Below are 14,652 nucleotides of genomic sequence, written 5' to 3' on the forward strand. Positions count from 1 at the left end.
CCATGTCATCATATGCATAGCAAATCATTCATGTGTTAGTGAAAATTTTGATATGCATACACTAAAACAAGTTTACCTTTATGTGGTATGTGTTGAATTATATTATTTGAATCAAGTTCAAAATTTTGTATGGATTTGAATTTTCTAGAAAACCCTGATTTTCAGTATTTAAATCCTACCCTAAAAACTCATTTCAAAATCTAAGCATATTTTGGGGTTGAGCCTAAAAGCAAAAGTGTAGAGCTTGTAAAGTTATACAAAGTTTGTTTTTGGAGTTTTCAAAGTTGTTATGAAAAATTTGAAGTAATTTGAAAAGGCGAAATTCTTTAAATGTCCCCTATTTGAATTCAAAATTGCATTTCAAAATGTGGACTGAATTAGGGGGTGGTTATAAAAGAAAAGATGTAGAACTTTGGATTTTGAACAACTTTTATTTTTGGAGATTTTTGAGTTGTTATATAAATTTAGGAGTAATTTGGAAATTTAGACGAATGACAATTCTGTAAATATGTTGAACAGTAGCCGCAGGCAGCTGTCACTGCCGACGTCCTTCTCCTGGCTTCCAGTCACGCCTGTGGCCACCCTCGGCTTTGCGCTGGCATGAGCAGGGCACTGTGTGTCGCCTCCTTGCGTTTTTGCCGCCCTATAAAGCTTAGGTGTCGTCGCCGTTCGTTCCTGTTCTTTGCTCTATTTTCCTGTCGCCACTGCTCAACTCCGGCGAGCCTATGTTGTCGCCGTAGTGCCTCTACCATCGCAGCCAAGCCTATCCTAGCTCAGTCTCCTCCTTGCGAATCTAGCCAACCAACTTTGGTCACCTGATTCGACCGGGAACCCGCTGTGCGCACCTTTCTTCCTCGCGGCCGGCAACCTCACCGTTGCAAGCTCGTCACCGGGGTCAGCGCTCTCCGGTGAGCCTTGGCTCTTGATCTTGGTAGCTCCAGCTCCGTCTCGATGCCGTGGTGCTTAATACCTTGTTGCTTGATCATTTTGTCCACTACAGTCACCGGAGCACCACCATCGTCGTCGCTTGTTTCGCCGTGGCCGCTGTGAGCGTCGACCCGTGTCACCGTTGCTCCTCCGACCTCGCTCTTTGCTTCATCGTGTTTGGGGTGAGCTGCTGATCCTTTCTAAGAGATTAGTTTAACTGCTACCAGACTCCTGTCGCCAGCGTAGCACCGCCGTGCAGCCGCATCCGCCATGGCCGGCGTCAGGCTTGAATCGTGTTGTAATTGAGTTAGCTAGTGTCTGCAATCGATGCGTCTCGTCGTTGTGATCACGGTGGTGCCCTTGCCGTCGCCGGTGATCTCGTCGTCGGCGAGATTTCATCGGTCAGAGCCATCGCCGCCACGATCAACGCAGGAGGTAGGAGATGACATGTGGAGTCGGTTGTCAGTGACTCAGCGTTCAAAATGGGTTTTCTGTAACGTCCCGCTTCTCTGAGACCAGGCCCGCTTATATCTGGCAGCTTCTCTAGGATATAGACTGCCCTCACAGACCAACACAGGTCTTTTCTGCGTACTTTGTCCTCACTCGTGCGCACCCGGGAAGAACTTCCCGGTCAGTCACCCATCGCTCCAGGCCAAGCACGCTTAACCTCAGAGTTATTTGCAGATGGGCTTCCGGAAAAGAAGTTGCAACTTATTGGTATGAGTATCCTATTAATCCTGTTAAGCCCTGGGCCGGGATGTTACATCCTCACCCCCTTATGAGATCGATGTCCTCGTCGATCAATCCCAAGCCAGGAGTGTCCTCTCTTGGCCATGTCTGTGTGTCCAGAGCCAGCGCATGTGCCATGCTGTGTGACCACGCCGGATCCACACCAGCCATGCGCACCATGCCTGCGCAACTGCGACACACGCGCCCGTGAAACCACGAGAGTCAGCTCTGATACCATTCTGTAACGTCCCGCCTCTCTGAGACCGGGCCCGCTTATATCTGGCAGCTTCTCTAGGATATAGACTGCCCTCACAAACCAACACAGGTCTTTTCTGCGCACTTTGTCCTCACTCGTGCGCACCCGGGAAGAACTTCCCAGTCGGTCACCCATCGCTCCAGGCCAAGCACGCTTAACCTCAGAGTTATTTGCAGATGGGCTTTCGGAAAAGAAGTTGTAACTTATTGGTATGAGTATCCTATTAATCCTGTTAAGCCCTGGGCCGGGATGTTACATTTTTCTATTTTGCAGATTTGAATGAATAGTTATAGTTTTTGTTATTTTTGTGTAGAATTATTTAGAGTTCCAAAAATTATGAAAATTTTTGTGACCTCTATGTGATGTATATTATTTAATAAAAATATGAAATATTGTTTTACAGTAATTTTTGAATGTGATGAAAATTGCTCAATTAATTAATAAATGGGTTTTCATGATTTTTCTAGACTTAATTATTTATCCAAAAATTATGAAAATTGTTTTGCCACTTAGTTATCATGTGATGAACTTTTACAAAAATTTTGAGCACAATCGGAACAAGTTGATTTATTTCATAATTTTGAATTAAATAATTAATTCATAAAAGCAAATAGTAACATTTAATGATTTAGGTTTTGTTTGAATTTTGGATTGAGTGATGACCTTGGGTCATTAGTGGTAATGATCCTTGGCAATTGAAGTATGTGTTATGAAAAAGGTTTAGTTAGTTTGACTTGCAACTGTACCGCGAAGAAAAGTTGTATTCGAGTTGTTAATTTTGCATCCATCATCAAGCATCATGTTTCGTATCCTGCATCATGTTAAACATGGCATTGTTACTACGTGTAGTAAATGAAGGTGAACACGTGGTAGTTAATCAAGTTGCGGAGGAAGCTAATCCGTCTATTGAGGTCAGATCTGATAATTGTGGAAAGTCGCAGGAACCTGACTTTTCTGTGAACCAAGGCAAGCCCCGGATGCATCTAAACCTACCTTGTGTTTTATAATTTCTATCGCTTTTGCTTTTATATACTGCATTAAGTGATTAGAAGTCAAGTGGAAACCTAATTGGTGCATTACCAACCTTGTTTTTCTATATCTACCTTGTTACTAGTTTTATTCGTAAATGCCTAGTTATACTTAGTCATGCTTAGCCGGGAGATTACCTGTCACCTGCGAGTTTCAAATGAATCTTTGGTTACTTATGTTATCATGAGATATGAACATGTGAAGTAATAAATCTAGATCGGGCGGACTCGGTGTGTGAGAGCCACAAGACATGGAGGTCTTGTGAGCGGCTTCTTTCTACCTGTGTCGATTAAGGTCCGTCTATTGTTGAATTGCATGAGGTGAGACATTGTAGTACTAACCACATACTCCGGTAAGCCTTAACTCGGCTATTCTATTACGAGAATGGCTACTCGCGCACTAGGAGTGGAGAGATGGTGAGAGTAGCGTGTACCCACGTGGCCATGGGCTAGAATGGTGGAGTACTGTATTCTCGGGTGGCGCGAACCCATTCTTGTTCTAGAGGATCTGAGGGTAGGTTGATATATGTAAGTCGAGGACCTGCATATGTCGTGTGGTCTGGAATCCCTAGCTAGGTTTTAATCGGTTCGAATCGTCGTTGCTCCTCAGTTATGGAGACTCAACTCACTATTCATCATCGTAGTTAATAATTGAAACTTGAGTAAGGTTTGAAAAAGAGTTCGATATAAAGTTCATGATCTCATTATAGATCACGACAAATTCATATGTGGTTCTTATAAAGTTTTATATGTTGAAGTAAAGAATTTGGTTAAAGAGCTTTTACGCAAAAGAACTTTGATTATTGCTAATGCCATACCTTGAATCCCTGAGCCTGCATTCCTGAGTCTTCTCAGTTTTTATTCCTGTTAAGTCTTGTTGAGTACTTTTGTACTCAGGGTTCGTTGACCCTAGTTGCAGGTGAGCCTCATGAGCAGGTCTATTTTGGACCTTGCTGTATGACTGTTGTTCATGTCGATGACGATAAGTGAATGTGTGATCCTTGGGCAGGATGCTTATTTTGTGTGTTTGTATTATGATACTAATACCACTCCACTACTACTATGGTTTATAATAATTATCGAACTTAGTTTGTAAGGTTTGAAACAACTGGTTTGTAAACTAAGTTATCGTAAGACTTCCGCTATTTTACTCTGATGTTGATATTTGAATAAATGTTGTAATACTGCAATGACTCTGTAATGTGATCCTGCTCAGAAATCGTGGATGATTCGGAGTTCCCCGGGGACACCCGACAGACTTCTTTAGTTACTAGGAACATATGCATAGTCATCAAAGGTCGTTGGATAGTGACATGTGCATGTGGGTTCTATAATTTAGGTGGTTCTACCACACTGGAGATGCTCTTAGCACTCGGATGTTCTGATGAACTTAACCCATTATAAGACTCCATTTCCACTAGGGCACACCAACATCCATCTGTTTTTTTAAGTAACGAAAAATATCATCCGACTTCATCCTCTCGAAGGTAGAACCCTAATTATTGCAAAGTTCATCATTCAAAACGGTCTCACACAACTCAGAAGATAAAAAGTGATTAAAACTCAAGTCCAAATGTAAAGGGCCATCCATGGGATATAAAAAACCATCACTGTAGACTCTAGCTCACGGCATGCTTGTACAATGCAGTTTTTTTTGTCATCCTGTTGCTGTAATTGGGTCTAGAAGTGTAGCCAACGCAGCCAATACGTCACCCTAAATAGAACCTATAAATAAATATGTTTTAGGTTGAGATTTATAAAAAAAAGTCATTTGTTACTAGTCATATAGACCAACATCCATCCACAACACAAGATTCTTATCTATTCCTTTCCACCACATCCATCCGTAGCACTAGACCAACATCCATCCGATGGCGATGCTCCTCGATGCCTCCAAGATGACATCAGGATCCATGGGAGTCATCGCCACCTGTAGCTACAGCAAGATGGTTTCATGCCCGTCGTGTTCGTCGTTGTATCCCGACGGGTAGCATAGGATCCGCCACTCGTAGCCGCCCACCTCGAAGGCGCCGGAACAGATGAACTCGCCATTGTCGTGGGTCCTGCGCACGGCACTGTGGCCCAGGACGGTGAACTGGTGCCTGCCTCTCCACACTTCCGATGGCCTGTACACCGAGAAGAATCCTCGCACGGCCACCTCCACTGCTTGGAAAGCCTAGAGTAGCTCCACCTTGCCTGCCTCCTCGCCCTCACTGCGCCTACGGCCGTGGTACAGCTTCATGGCCACCTCCTGCACCCGTGGGCCACCGTTGGGGTCCACCTCGACACTGAGCACCCAGGGCACACGCTTCTTGAGGTCCCTGGTAGTGTTAGCGACGTGCAAGAGCGCCCTAGACTAGAAACAGAATGACATGTCAGACCCCGGAGCCACTCGTACAGCGAGCTAGCTCTTGAGCCGTAGGAAGTCGTCCGGGTCCATCAGCATGTGGAGGTCCTCGACGTCGGCGAGCATCTTCCACACGCGCTCTAGGATCCAGCAGTCGCTAGCCGCTGCCTCCCAGTTCTTGGCTTCGATCCGTTCGTTGAGGCGGGTGAGGAGTTGCGACACAGCGCGCAGCCATGACTCGAGTATTTGGTACATGGTGAACAACATCTCGAGCTCCCGGTTGTGGTAGCCAGACTTAGGCTCCGGCGCTGGTCTGGGCTTGAGCGCGTGTAGCTCATGCGGGCGCACGACACGGTCGTACTCGAGCACGGGCTTGCCGGTGAGGTTGGGCTCGCCAAGGCCGAGCGTGAAGGTGTAGCCCTGCATCTGGCTCTGAATGGCCTACATGATCTTGGCCGCGAGCATCTTGGACTTGTCCCACGCAGCGAGGCATGGGAGCAGGCTGGCCTCGCTGACCTGGCACACGACGGCCGTAACGCTCTCGGGCAACTGCCACACCTCGGACGCGCTGCGCTCCCGTGGGAGCATGCCCCCTGAGGCACTCAGCTCGGCGAGCGACGCGCTCCGGTCACCCTTGCAGAGCATGGACACCAGCTCCACCTCCCATGCCACGAGGGACTCGAGCCGGCGCGTGAGCTCACGGCGGCTGGCATTCCCGCGCGTGTCGGACAGCGCGAGGGACGCGAAGCGGAAGGTGACCTCGTGTCGATGCGATGAGCCAACCAAAGGATGTAGAAACCTGACCATCTCATGTCTCATGGGTCCCGACGATAGCCTCACGGTGGAGTGCAGCTTCGAGTTCCAGGTGGTGGCCAGCAAGACGACGACGACTGCTGCACGCGCACGCCTGCTGGCCCTGGAGCGGGACATGGTGGTGCCGCCGCCCAGCATCTCCTGGCACCTCGAGCGACTGCTGGAGACCGGCGTGGGGTCAGACGTCACCTTCTCCATGGAGGACGGCTAGTTCCAGGTGCACACGCTGGTGGTCAACGAGCGGGCGCCGGCCCTCCTGTGGAAGACATGGGCGGAGGTGGTGAAGAGCAAGAAGGGCAAGAAGAAGAAGAAGAAGGACAGGAAAATGATGATATGGATCGAGGGCATCAAAGCCGTCATCTTCAAGGCCCTGCTCCACTTCGTCTACATGGACGGGTTCGCGGACCGCGTGGCGGGGCGGGGCAAGCTCGTGGACTAGGCGCCGCAGCAGGACGTGCTCCGCCACGCCGCCGTGGGGTGCTACCTCGCCCACTGCGGCTGGAACTCCACGTTGGAGGCCATCCAGCACGGGGCGACTTCACCCGGTTCCTGAGGGTCCTGCTGGACAGCGGGCAGCGTGCGGACGTGATGCTCGCCGTGGAGAGGAGTTGCCCGTTCGACGCGCACTGGCTGGTGCTCGCCATGCGCTTGCCGGTGTTCAGGGCCAAGTTCTCCTAGGACAGCAGGGACAACATGCAGCCTCGAGTGGTTCAGGGTCCACGACGTGTTCAGGGCCATGCTCCACTTCATCTACACGGACGAGCTGCCCCCGGCGGACGAAGAGGATGGCGGCAAGGAGGCGGCCGTCGCCTCCATGTCCATGGCACAGGACCTGCTGGTGGCTGCGGATCTCTACGGCCTGGACAGGCTGCGGCTCATGTGCGAGAGGATGTTGTGGGAGCGCGTCTGCACGGACGGCGTAGGGAGCGCGATCTCGACGCTGTCGCTGGTGAACGGCCGCGACAACTGCCGCGAGCTCCAGGACAGGGGGTTTTCTGTGAATGTATTTTGGATTTAAGGTTAAATAAATGAGTATGGACCTGCAGTGAACTATTTTAAAAGTTTATGGACCCAAAAAAGCCACTTTGAAAGTTGATGGATCTAACTGAAACCTCCTCACAAGTTAATGAATCTCTGGTGCATTTAACTCTTAATAAATAAAAGAGCTATTACAAGGAGTAAAAAAGAAGAGGGGGCCAGCGATGTTGTGGTACCTAATTTATGATGTTGTGTTTATTGTTTCTCCTTGATACATGAGACTTTTAATATTTTTTGTACCGCATGAGTTTTGAATGTTGCAGTAGATTCTATCTGTTGCAGAAAATATTGATGTTGTAATTACCTTTTTTTTTCCTACCATGCTGCATGCAGCAACCTATTGATCAATCGATGCAACATTGAGCAATAATCTCAGCATTTTTTTAAATGGCTTTATGTAACATATAAAAAACAAACATTTTTGACATGCCGCTCGCTGCAGCATGGGGAAAACATATGTACTGTTCGTTTGGTCGTAAACGATCGTAAATTTTCAGCCAGAACAGTATTTTTCTCTTACACCAAACCAGCCAGCAGTAATAATCCACAATCGTATACGATCGTTTCAGCCCCAGCCGAACATCCTAATAAATCCCTATCGACCGGATGGAACACTAGAATACCAGATCAAAGACATGGCTTGGAAGGGGAAAAAACACCATCGTGACATGCCAAAAAACCGAATCCAACATCGATGAAAGCTAAATCCAACAAAGCAGCATGTAATGACATTTTAATTTGCACAAATCCGCTTTTGTTTTTGTACACCAAACCGCTTGTAACACGGCGTGCACCACAAATCCACAGCCACGGCAAACCGAAGCTTTGAAGCCGAGTCTCCAAAGCGGCGCAGATTTCAATGCACGACGACCTCAGCGCTGGATCAGTGGATCTCTCCGATCCGATCGGTGAGCTGCCATTTTCAGGGACGTACGGAGCGAGCACTCGAGCCCCAGCCCCCAGCCCCGGCCGGCCCGGAGTTGTAGTAGCCCTGCAGTTACCCCCAGCGTAGATGCACCACCACCCGGGCGAACCAAATCCGTGCAGCGTAGATGCTGAGCACTCGACGCCGCTGGATCTCGATCCATCCGTGCAGCGCCGTCTCAGTCAGCTCTCTAGTACTGTACCCCACAGGCCACAGGCAGTCTGCCCACCCACCGCCCACCGCCGCTTCATAAATCATAACACAGCCGCTCGCTCGCGGCCGCCGCCAGCACCACCACCAACTTGTGCGTGCCTGATCCTGCCGCCCCTCCGCTCCCCTGGACTGCACACCCACGGCCACGGGCGGCAGAGAGAGGAGGAGCAGGGAGCGCCGATGGGCAACTGCCAGGCGGCGGAGGCGGCGACGGTGGTGGTGCAGCAACCGGGCGGCCGCGTCCAGCGCCTCTACTGGGCCACCAGCGCCGCTGAGGTCATGCGCGCCAACCCGGGCCACTACGTCGCGCTCGTCACGCACCGCGCCGACGCCGACGACGAGAAGCTTCGGTCCCACTCCCAGCAGCAGCGGCAGGGGGAGCAGCAGCACACGCATCACGGCGCCGCGCGCGTCACGCGGGTGAAGCTGCTCAAGCCCCGCGACACGCTGGTGCTCGGCCAGGCGTACCGCCTCATCACCGTCGCCGAGGTCACCAAGGCGCTGCAGGCCAAGGAGGAGGAGAAGACCCGGAGGGCGCAGCAGCAGCTGCTGCAGCAGGTAGTTCAGACGAAGCACGCCGGCGGGAGGACGGGCTCCGGTGACGACTCGCAGCCGCAGCAGGTGGCTGATGGCAGCCTTGATCAGGTACTGCTTTTGCTTTGCGATCACCATCCAATTCCAATGGTTGCTGACTTGCTGCCCAATCTGTCGGTCTCTCCTCTGTTTCCTGTTCATCCCAGCTCTGTTCTAGTTCTAGACCACTACTGTACTAATCGGATTAGCACATCCATGGATTTGATTTTAGATGTTCTTAGTGCATCCATTCACTCATGTTCTTCGATCAGCCCAATATTACGTACTACATGCTCAAAACATTGTCCAACAAAAGATTGACAGTATCATTACCTGCTTGACGTTCTGTTCTGACTTCTAAATATTTGCATGTAATTCTAGTCTCAAAATTTTCTCTATGACCATGACTACACAAGTCAACTACAAATTTTCCGTCCAGCCAGGGATTATGTTTTGTTTGACTGATAAATTAAGAGTAGTTGATAGCCTTTCGGAAGGATAAGAGTTGATAAGTACCTAGTAATTGTCTAGGTAACTTGGCTTACGTACCTTATTCCAGTTGATTGATATTTCTATATTTAGCTGCCCACCCTCCTAATTGTCTATACCTTTATGCGCCACTAGTACCTACCTAACCAACTAATTTGATTGCAAAGGATATCACTATAAAGTAATCTAATCGATGATCAATATACAAGGAATCATTCGAATAATTTACTCGAAACATGATATAATGGCTGGTTATAAAAAAAAAGCAGCCAAATTATTCCGGAGCAAAACTAGGTAATATCATAATAATAGCTTTGCCTTGTCACATCTTGCTTTTTTCCTCACATCACATGGAAATGGTAGGGATGGGATGCACCGAAATTTTTTCAGCTGCCTCCTGATATCATATCATATATTTAGAAAACTTTGTTTGACATTCTGCAATCCGATAAGACAGTCAGATAGGCGAAGAATATGCATGGAACATGGATGCATGATGCTAACAGGAAGAAGGCCAAGAAGCCACTAATTCATTGCTAATGAGCACTATCAGACAGACAGACAAAAAAACTAGATACTGTTTACAGTCGTCATTTGATGTTTAAATTAGCTTAGCTCAACATGATAAATTATCTCATCTTCTGGTTACTCTACTGCCGCCATATAACTTTAACTGTCGCGACAGCAGGAAAAGGACGGCCAACGGAGCAGCTCAAGTTCGGCGGCGCACTCTGGCGCGAGGCATCGCCATTGGCGCCCTTCTCTCCACAGCATCGCCGAAGTCAGCAGCTGATGTGTATGTGACAAATCAGTAGCCGGTGAATGAACAGCTGCGTTCTAGAGTCCATGCTCATCAGCCTCCAGCTTTCCTGCAGACGAAGGATGAGACAATCGGTCCGGTTGGTTCCTGTGTTGGGTGGGCGTCTCAGTACAAAACAAACGAACACTTGTTCCCACGGGGCTCGTAGTTAGAATCAAGCCCCATGTGTAATATAAGAAGTGACAGATCTTGCTCAGGTCATTTTAGCGAGTTGGGGAGTTGGGGACACACTGAAATGGAAATGTTGCAAAAACGGGCAGTGCGCTGTACTGTTATATTCAGACATGATACAGGGGTACCTCCCTTTGCAGATAGCTTTTGAGGATCTTGTTGCTTATTGCGTTGCGTTCGTGGCGCCGGACTGGCAATCATAAGCTCGCCGCGATGATGCGGCCGGAGCTGGAATCCACACACTTTATGCGTTGGAAGCGAGATTCGGCGTTGGCGCGCATATTAGTGGTGGGTTAATGATTAGACAAGGGGCTAAAGGCCTCCAAATCAGGTGCCCACACACCTGATCAAGGTACTTCTGCAATGAACAAGGTGGGTACGTAGTACTAATACGTACTTGAAATGATTGTCTCAGTTGGTAGAACAGGGTTTACAGGTGAGGGGGCACAATAGCATCTGGTCATGTTTGTACAGCCTGCAGAGGTATTCTGGTGGGTCTTATTCGGCCATGTTTGGCAAGGTTTCTCTGTAAACAGTGTCAAAGCCGAGAAGCCACATTTCGGTAGCTTCATCTCTTGTATTAGTAGTAAAAAAAACGGCTTCTCTCTTTGTAGTTCTCTTACAGAGCTGTTTTGTAAGGTAGTGTTTGGTAGAGCTTGGTTTAACAATAACAAGCTAAAAATGCTGCCAAATTCTACTCAGCCCCCCGCGTCGCCCCCACGCAGGCGACACGGGAGGCGACCCAAACCCTAGCTGCCTCTCTTCCTTCCCTCCCTCTCTCCAGCCGCGCCGTCGCCGGAGCAGGCCGCCGGCATGGCCGTGCAGCTTGCCGGGAGGGCGGCGGTGAGGCTCTTCTTCGCGGTGGAAGCTGCGATGGTCGGGGACGAGCTCACGTGCGGCGTCCTGGGGCACGGCGTGGTCGCTGGGGCAGGTGGTGGTGCCGGTGTCTTCAACGGTGGTCTGGGGCAGTCTCCTCACTTCGGCATCCGGATCCGGCGATCCAACAGCCGGATTCGCGCGGATCTCCGGCGGGCCGCGCCTGGGCGGGCGCTGGGCGGCGGCTCCTGTCCAAGACGCCGCGGATCCACGGGTACAACGCCCGTGGTGCGGGGCGCTACGCCCAGGGGCGCGCGTGGTGGCGGCTGCGTCGCCCAGGGTTGGGTCTCTTCCCTTCCTCGCGCTTGGTGGCGGCGTGTGCAGTAGCGGGGCGGCGGGGCGTGCCCTCGCGTGAGCCGCGTGGGACTCGGCGGGGCCGCCTGCTGCGGCTGCGGCGGCGCTGGCCAGTGCCCGTGCAGGTGCCGAGTGGTGGCGGGGGCTCCTTCTTCCTCCTCCGCTTCCCCCTTTCCTCCACGACCATGGCGTGGAGGCGGCGGCACCAGCCGGGGTCACTAGGTCTGGCGCCCTGACGGCCAGATCCAGTGCCCCTAGGGCAGGCGGCGCCGCCCGAGGTGGGGCATGCGCCTGTCTGTGGCTGCGGAGGTCGACAGCGGGTGCTTGAGCCGGCGACGACAGCTGGCGACGGCTTCGGCGTGCGGCAGGGTGACGCGCGTGGCAGGGTAAGTCCAGCTCTGCATGTTGCCCGGTCGGAGGGGGTGGCGGCCGACGCAGCTGTGCGGCTGCTGTGAGCAGCCGGCGTGTCGATGCCCCTCTGGAGGGGCTTCTGCGGGATGGCAGTGACGACGACTGTGGCGACAGGCTACGGTCCGGCATCTTGGCTCGACGTTTGTGCTAGGGGCACCTCGGGCGAAAGCCTTGGCGACGGCAACGCCTGTGGGTGCCGTTTCCCTTGTTGGGGGCGTTCTTGTGCCCCCAGCCATGTCTTCCACAGGTGGAAACCCGGTCCATTACTGGACAAGCGACGGCGGCACTATCAGCGTCGTACCCTTCCTGAAGGTGTCACTGTGGAAATTCGTCTCGGACGTGATGTCTCCTTGGGTGGATGTCCTCTGCCTCTCGGCGCCCGGTTGACGCGAGACGGCGAGTTCTGCATCGTGAAGTCGGAGCTGCTGCATCAGGGGATGTAGCTCGGCAACGATGACGCGAGTCGAACCCTCCTTCTCCGACGGCTGGGTTTCAGCTTTAGAGGCTCGGCAATCGCCGCGGGCGGGGCGTGGGATCAAGGCAGGAAGTCGGAGCTGCTCTTCGCGTAGCCGTTGAGCTCGGCAACGATGACCTGTTGCAGCCTCCTGCTTCGGGCCCGTTGGTCTGGCATCTTAGGATGGGTCGTCGGTGTTTTGCCATGGAAAGTCGGAGCTGCTGGCTGCTTTGCAACCATGCTCGGCAACGATGACTCAAGTGTGTACTCTACCGCGTTGCGTGGGTGGGCTAACCTCTCATGGTGTTTGGCGCCACGGTTGGTTATCTTTGCTTGTATATAAACTTTATTCGTCTTAATTGAAAGACAGAGCTCCTATCATTGTTTTTAAAAAAATGCTGCCAAAGAGCCATTCTTTTACTGCCGCGCCTGAACCTGAGTGCTGAAAGGTATACTGACGTACGTAGTACCTGCTCCTGATTTCAGAGTCGTTTGCACGATTTGCAGGAACCACGACTCGGAAAAAGGTCTCCAATGTTCTTGTTGCTTTTGATGAGTAGCGAGGCACACAAAGGCAAGTGAGGAATGAGGGTTTGCTGCTGCTAGTTAGTGCTCGCCGCATTGACCAACCAAAGCCGTCGCTTTGGCTTTCGCTTTTCTGATGGCCGCAGGGAATACATGCATTCAGCAGCCAGCACGTTATCAGCGCACCGAGACCGAGCTGCTTCTCTCCCACCTTTGGGCACTGGCACTGCGCATTTGGGTTTCTTTCTGCAGAAACCGCAGGCGGCCGGTCGAGCAGCTAGCTAGCTAGTGCGCACGCAACGGCCGGCCGGCCGCGCCCGCGTGCCGTGGCATGGCATTTGCGTGGCCCGCCGCCCCACTAGCCAACTACTGCAGCATGTGCGTGTATGCGTGGTGCGTTCTCCTGCCGTATCAAGCGAAATACTCCGTGCCGCGCAGGCGCAGCGCCATCCGCCATGTGTCATTGCAGCCTTTTCTGGCTCGTCCCTGCTACGAGGGAGGGTCAGTGATCATGCAGCGCGGCCCTCGGCACTTTTGAGATGGGACTTTGGCCGAAAGGAACCGCACGACAACGCGCGACGCAGGAGCGCGGGGACGGACGATGCTGGAATTTGGATTCCGCTTGCTCTCCTTTTTTGATTGATGAGCAACTTTGCATCTCGCTCCGCGGCGTCTGCGTCTCATCAGTCAGAGCGGAGGACATCCGGGTGGCAGTGCACGAAAAGGAGCAAGTCGGCATGCACGCGGCAATCGCCATGCCGCATGGAAATGCGTGGCGTGTGCCGTGTGCGTGCAGGTCCCATTGTCCTCGCTGGTTTAGGAGTGAAAAAGGTGTGGTGCAAAGATAACAAGAACGTAGATAGAGAGACAGAGATACACATATATTGGAAACCAGGCTTGCTAGCGTCCGGACGGACGGACGGACGGAGCGTACGGACGCCTGCGCTTGCAGCCGTTTCCCGCGCCCGCGCCGTTTCGAACGTCACCAGCATCGAGAAGAGAGGTAAGGGGCGGCGGATGCGCATCCGCCGCCGAGAGGAGGAGACAACGAGGTAAGGCAACAAAAAGTGAGAAGGGGGATGCGGCACCCGATCTACTTTTGAAATATCTAGATGCAACACTTGTAACATATGGCTGAAGGCAGATGAAACACTTGAAACATGCATCTGAAACACTTGCAAAAATACATGAAAAACACTTGAAAACCATTGTAAAATGTACGCAACATCCAGATAAAACACTTACAATATTTGTGTGAAACATAAACTTTCAAATAAACACACTTGCAACATACGTCTGGAAAAAATAGATGAAACATTGAGAACAAAATCTTGCAAGGTACGTGTACAACTATTGCAATATATGTAATATTTCAATTTACTTTTGCAACGTCCACATGAAACACTTACAACATACCTTTGAAAACATCTGAAACAATTGAAAGATACGCTTGCAACATGTGCTTTCAACACAATGTCACCTTACTGCTTGGACGAATAGACGCTCGTCGTTGTAGAGCTCGACGTCGGTGTGGAGTTTGGTGGCGATGCATGACGCTCGCTGGTGCAATAGCGGCGTGGCTCTCCTGCGATTCTCCAATGCCTGCTGGTGGCCTAGGCTCATGCCCGTCGGCATGGGCCTATTGCTGCTACTCCTACTGCCACTGCTCGCTCGACCGCTGTCATCCAGCGCCGTCCGCTCGCCGAGGATGGGGCACGATGCAGCCGGAAATGGGGTGCGGTGTGGTGTGGGGAGGACACAGC

At 51.4% G+C, this 14,652-nt stretch overlaps 1 protein-coding gene and 1 pseudogene across 2 annotated transcripts; one reads left to right on the plus strand and one right to left on the minus strand.

Annotated features, from left to right (window-relative positions):
• Window positions 1–4,876: 4,876 nt before the first annotated feature.
• LOC136523721 (nematode resistance protein-like HSPRO2) lies at window positions 4,877–6,298 on the minus strand (annotated as a pseudogene).
• Window positions 6,299–8,113: 1,815 nt separating this feature from the next.
• LOC136521958 (uncharacterized) lies at window positions 8,114–10,467 on the plus strand. Of its 2 annotated transcripts, none has more exons than XM_066515746.1 (2): window positions 8,114–8,921; window positions 10,024–10,467. In XM_066515746.1, exons 1-2 carry the CDS (start codon window positions 8,151–8,153, stop codon window positions 10,129–10,131), a joined length of 879 nt encoding a protein of 292 aa, XP_066371843.1. In that variant the 5' UTR covers window positions 8,114–8,150; the 3' UTR covers window positions 10,132–10,467. The 2 variants fall into 2 exon arrangements, with proteins under 2 accessions (XP_066371843.1, XP_066371844.1); XM_066515747.1 differs by having other exon boundaries at window positions 10,027–10,467.
• Window positions 10,468–14,652: the final 4,185 nt, after the last annotated feature.

Source organism: Miscanthus floridulus, chromosome 18 (genome assembly GCF_019320115.1).
Source record: "Miscanthus floridulus cultivar M001 chromosome 18, ASM1932011v1, whole genome shotgun sequence".
Classification (NCBI taxonomy): Eukaryota; Viridiplantae; Streptophyta; class Magnoliopsida; order Poales; family Poaceae; genus Miscanthus; species Miscanthus floridulus.